At 41.2% G+C, this 5,974-nt stretch overlaps 1 protein-coding gene across 1 annotated transcript; it reads right to left on the bottom strand.

Annotated features, from left to right (window-relative positions):
• Positions 1 to 2,413: 2,413 nt before the first annotated feature.
• Positions 2,414 to 3,367, bottom strand: LOC122431325 (olfactory receptor 10R2-like). The gene has a single exon (XM_043452603.1). The coding sequence runs from the start codon at positions 3,365 to 3,367 to the stop codon at positions 2,414 to 2,416; it is 954 nt and encodes a 317-aa protein (XP_043308538.1).
• Positions 3,368 to 5,974: the final 2,607 nt, after the last annotated feature.

The following is a 5,974-nucleotide window of genomic DNA, read 5'->3' as shown; positions in this document are numbered from 1 at the left end:
TTTTTGTCCTCCCTCTGCTTGTAGGCCTCCCTCCAATGTCTGCTCCCTACCCAGACAAGAAAGGGTGAAAGTGACAGCTTATGAGGGCTTATTTGCCCCTTCACCCTGGGGAGATGAAGGGATACATTAGACACAATTGGGATGTGCTATGGTGGAAGGAAAGTTATGACCAACCTAGATAGCATATTAAAAAGCAGAGACATTATTTTGCCAACAAAGGTCTATCTGGTCAAGGCTATGGTTTTTCCAGTAGTCATGTATGGATGTGAGAGTTGGACTGTGAAGAAAGCTGAGTGCTGAAAAATTGATGCTTTTAAACTGTGGTGTTGGAGAAGACTCTTGAGAGTCCCTTGGACTGCAAGGAGATCCAACCAGTCCATCCTAAAGGAGATCAGTTCTGGGTGTTCATTGGAAGGACTGATGCTGAGGCTGAAACTCCAATACTTTGGCCACCTCATGCAAAGAGTTGACTCATTGGAAAAGACCCTGAAGCTGGGAGGGATTGGGGGCAGGAGGAGAAGAGGATGACAGAGAATGAGATGGCTAGATGGCATCACCGAATCGATGGGCATGAGTTTGAGTAAACTCTAGGAGTTGGTGATGGACAGGGAGGCCTGGTGTGCTGCGATTCATGGGGTCGCAAAGAGTCAGACACGACTGAGCGACTGAACTGAACTGAATGGTGCCTGCTGCAGCCAAGGCCTGTAGGAAATTGCTACAGTTCAAGCTGGTTTGTGTGCTCCTCTAGGGGAGTTGGCCCCTAGTTGTGTGTTCCTCAACAGAGCCAAGCTGCATAGGTTCCCAGGGATGTGTGGGGAATGACCTGTTCCTGCTAATGGCTTGATGGCAGCTGCTACTTCTGGGTTTGGAACCACAGAGCCATTTCTTCCCCTACCTCTGGAACTTGCCCTGGCTTTGGAAGTGACCATTTGACCTGCATTCACCTCTTTGGGATCTCAAACTGCAATCGCAGGTAGTCCCGCCTCTAGCACTCATGGCAGCTTTGGCAGTCTATCTCTGAGGTTGCAGTCCACACCACTGCTCATCCCACCTACGGCACTTGCAAAGGCAGGGTCCTGTGATCTGTGAGGGTGTGAAGGGATGTGGTCCCTGTGACAATGATCTCTTGCCTCTCTGGCAGGCTCAGGCTTTTCTCTGGACTCCCTCAGCTGTGTTAAATTAGCCCCTTCACCTTCATGGCAGTCAACCCCAGTCGTCTCCCTGAAGTTCAACCCCTGAAGCCCAACCCCCGAAGCCTGAGCCTCAGCACCCAGTCCCTGTTTGCCATGATGGGCATACAAACAGCATCTCTGCTGGGAAGTGCTGGCCAACAACAATCCCTGTGATAAATTGTCTCCATTTTGCCTTCCGAGCACCTGTTGCTGTATTCTCCTCAGAGGTTCCAGAGTTTCCCCTTTCCCCACCCATGAGAGGGTTTCCAAGTGTGAGGAAACTTTCCTCCTTCATGGAGCCCTCTCCGAGGCACAGGTCTTATTCCAAATCCTTTGTCTCTTTGTTTTCTTATATATTTTGCCCTACTTCATTCTGTGGAGATTAGTTTGCCTTTTTGAAAGTCTGGGGTCTTCTGCCAACTTTCAGAAAGTGATCTGAAGGAGTTGTTTCACATGCAGATGTATTTTTGATATAGCACATTCCCTACTCCCTAAAGAGTAGTTCAAATGGCTGGTCAGAAAAGACACCTAGAAATATAATTTTTGGAGACTCTGAAAGAAACAGAAGGTCATGCAGAGATGTGTAAAGTCTTAGACTGGCTCTTAAGTCTTAAGAGTCTTAAGTTATATCCAGCTTTGCATTTTACTTATGCTTGCTTTCATCTTATCCATTAGATACAAACAAAAACCCTGGAAAGTATAAAAGGAAAATTATATTATCCCTATATTCTATATACAAAGTTTAGATTTGGGGAACAACCATAGTTTTCTTAGTCATGACCTAAATAGTTTTCTAATTACTAGTACAGTAACTTTTCCCCCAATCAGATGTTCCTCCTATATCCACACTATATTCAGGCCTCAGCAACTCATTTTCAGCTGGGCATAATCTTAAACAAAGGAGACAATCAGAGATTTGTGGCTAGCAAGCCAAACATAGGGTAAGAGATAATGACTGTTAAGATCCTTTTGAGAACTATCTCTGGAGGAAGAGGAGTAGGAGAGTTGTCTTTTAGTGAAAGTTGCCTTGATAAGGAAACTTTTGCCCTTAATTCAGCATAAGCCTTGAGATGAACATACTACTAAGTTTGTTTTACATAAGAACACTACAGCCTCACAATGTCAAAAATCTCATCCAAGGCCACAGAGTTATACAGATGAATAGACTAGAAACTTTCATGACTTAAACATTAGTGATACGTTTGATCCAAATGTGTGTGTACTATTAAAAAAGAAATTAGTTATAAAGTCTTAACAGAATTATAAAATCTTAACCTAGCCTTCTCAATCATTTTCCTAATAGCCAGCTGTACATCTTTGTTCCTTAGGCTATATACCATAGGGTTCAACAGTGGGGTGATGACTGTATAGGTTACTGTCACCAGCCTGTCTTTTCCTGATGTATATTTGGCTGAGGGTCGCAGGTAGACAAAGGAAGCACAGCCGTAGTGGACAATGACCACAATGAGATGGGAGGCACAGGTGGAGAATGCTTTTCGTTTGCCTTCAGCTGATGAGATCTTCAGGATAGCAGAGGTGATAAATCCATAAGAGATGCAGATGAAGATCAAGGGCACAACAAGGACCAAGACCCCACCAATGAAGATGACCAGTTCATTAATGTAGGTTTCCGCGTAAGCGAGGCGGATGACTGGTGAAATGTCACAAAAATAATGGTTGACCTTGTTGGAGCCACAGAAAGGGAGGCTAAAGACCAAAGTTGTTCCCAGTAGAGATATTAGGAAACCACTGACAATACAAGTCACTGCCAGTTGCCCACATACCCTCCAGCTCATGAGAATGGAGTAGTGCAAAGGCTGACAGATGGCAGCATAGCGATCATAGCCCATCACTCCCAGAAGCAGGCAATTGGTGACAGCAAAACCAAGAAAGAAGTACATCTGTGAAGCACAACTCACAAAGGACAGTGTCCTGAGCACAGAGAGCAGATTGATAAGCATCTTGGGCAGAATGACAATTGTGTAGAAAGTTTCAGAGGTAGAAAGGACACATAGAAAGAAGTACATGGGTGTGTGGAGGCTGTGATCCAAGCAGATGACTGAGATGATGGTGATGTTTCCACTCAAGATAATCAAATAGAGGCAGAGAAAGACCACAAAGAGGACAAGCTGCAATTCCCCAAGGCTGGAGAAACCCAGCAGGAAGAACTCAGTAACACAGGAGGAATTGGCCATGGAGAATTGATCCCATGGAATAAAGTCAATATGATCAAGTCCAGAGTCCTCTGAAACTAAGAAATCAGGGAGATTTAACCTTCATAAAGTCACCAGTCTGGTATAAAAGAGAAACAACAGGAATGGGAGAGAAAAAAGGAAACCAAGATAAAATAATAAAGCATTTTACAATAAACTAAGCAAAATTTATCCTAAATTAACATGTGCCCACATTGCTAATTTTCTGCCAATGATTTTAGCAGAGAATTCAGGGACAAGTGTTCAAATGAAATGGATAGACATTTGCTCAAAAGAAGTCTATTCTTCTGGCGCCTAAGAAATATAGTCCCTGCTTATAGACTTATATAATCTCTGCTTAGTTTGTTGATAATCTAATCCTCAAAAAACTTTTATTTACATTAATTTTGATTTTAAGTGGTCATAATTTTATCCATATTATTGATACATATATTCCACAGGGAATACCAGCAATGTATGAAGATCTACATCCCACCTGATTTTAATGGTTTCTTCATCTAGGTCAGTCAGTAATCATTGATTTGTCTTTTTGTTGCTTGTCCTTAAAAAACAGAATTCTCTTTCATTACTAACAACATACTCCATTTCCATGCAGTTAATAGCCAGGACATGGAAGCAACCTAGATGCCCATCAGCAGATGAATGGATAAGGAAGCTGTGGTACATATACACCATGGAATATTACTCAGCCGTTAAAAAGAATTCATTTGATCAGTCCTAATGAGATGTCCTTATACAGAGTGAAGTAAGCCAGAAAGATAAAGAACATTAGCATACTAACACATATATATGGAATTTAGAAAGATGGTAATGATAACCCTATATTACAGAACAGACTTTTGAACTCTGTGGGAGAAGGTGAGGGTGGGATGTTTACACATATCTATGGTGAAACAGATCACCAGCCCAGGTGGGATGCATGAGACAAGTGCTCGGGCCTGGTGCACTGGGAAGACCCAGAGGAATCGGGTGGAGAGGGAGGTGGGAGGGGGGATCGGGATGTTGAATTTGATATTTGGCTTTAAAAAAAAAAACTACAGCTACTGTTTAGAATTAGTGTATGGTTCCCCTACAAACTCTAGCATTAGTTTTTTTTTTTTTTTCAACATTCACTGTTTTCCCACTTGGTTATATATCTTATTCTTGATATACTTGACTTGGAAACCCAACAGACTGTTCCCAGGCTCCATCTCTGAAGTCTTGAGCAGGGAGGCTCAGATACTTTCCCTGATGACTCTGACACAGTTCTTATTGCTGGTACTAGATTATGTGTTTTTACTTGGAACATTCTTATCCTTTCCAGCTTATCACCCAAATCTGTTCCTTTGCCTGACTTCTATATCTCAATAAGAAGTTTCCAAAGCTTCTTAGTCATCCAAGCTGTATACTTATGGGGCATATTAAAACATATGAAAATTCTCACCCTCCACATCGGATCTGTTTTTTCTTGTGTGTGTGTGTGTGTGTGTGTGTGTGTGTGTGTGTGTGTGTAACACGTCTATGATACATTTTCCCCCCATTTTTCCAGAAATTAACCCTTAATCTGCATTATTACAAGAACATTTTGAATGGACTCTGAGGAGTCTGTCTCTTCCCATTCTATCACCTTCATAATAGCAGTACAGTTGTCTTTTTATAGGGCGAAATCTATACTATTAACAAAACTAAATGGTCTTCAATTATTTATAAAGTTAAAATAATTATATTCTGTCTTTCTACTGTTTCCAAACATACCTTTCCTCTCATAACTGTCAATATACATATTCCTTCAGATGAACTTTAGCATAGAGAAAATTTGAACAATCATTTCCTTTTACATACTACCCCCTACATCTGGAAATAGTGCATATTTGAAGTGAAGTTGGTCAGTCGTGTCCAACCCTTCCTACCCCAGACTCCTACACCCATGGAATTTTCCTGGCAAGAGTACTGGAGTGGGTTGCCGTTTCCTTCTCCAGGGGATCTTCCTGACCCAGGGATCGAACCTGGGTCTCATGCACTGCAGGAAGACTCTTTATCATCCGAGCCATCAGGGGAGTGAATATTTATTGTCATTTTATTCCTCTTCTTTTAATTGGACAACTCGCTTTAAGTTCTCAAAGTGGCATGTACGCATTGATCCTTCCTACAACTTCTTAATTTTGCTATATTATTTTATCTGGGCTTTAGCAATCATTAAAATCATATTGGCTTTGCCATTAGTATTTTAAGCTTATCTCTAGTTCCACAAATTATAACTTTCCAGAGACAGAAATTGCATACCCACACATGACATACTGTCTAGTATATAGCAGTACTCGAAAACTTGTTGAGGAAACAAAGTGACCAATAACAATAACCTCAGTTTCTCTTCTAAATTACTTTGGAAAACTCCCAGGTAGATGGCATTTGATTTCAGGGATTTTCTAAACTTGTTCCCTTGCTATTAATCTAGTATACAATGTTAACCTTCTGCTTCAACATTTCATGATGAAAAATCTCTCTAACATTGTTCTCTAAATGCAGAGACTAATGCTTCATTAAAAATTGCTGTCATCCCCCAAACTATAATTCTGCTGTATGTTATATATGATCATTATTAAGAGAGTA

This window comes from Cervus canadensis, chromosome 2 (assembly GCF_019320065.1).
Source record: "Cervus canadensis isolate Bull #8, Minnesota chromosome 2, ASM1932006v1, whole genome shotgun sequence".
In the NCBI taxonomy this organism is placed as follows: domain Eukaryota; kingdom Metazoa; phylum Chordata; class Mammalia; order Artiodactyla; family Cervidae; genus Cervus; species Cervus canadensis.
Note: the sequence above shows the minus strand (reverse complement) of the source record. Positions and strands in the feature narration are given on the sequence as shown.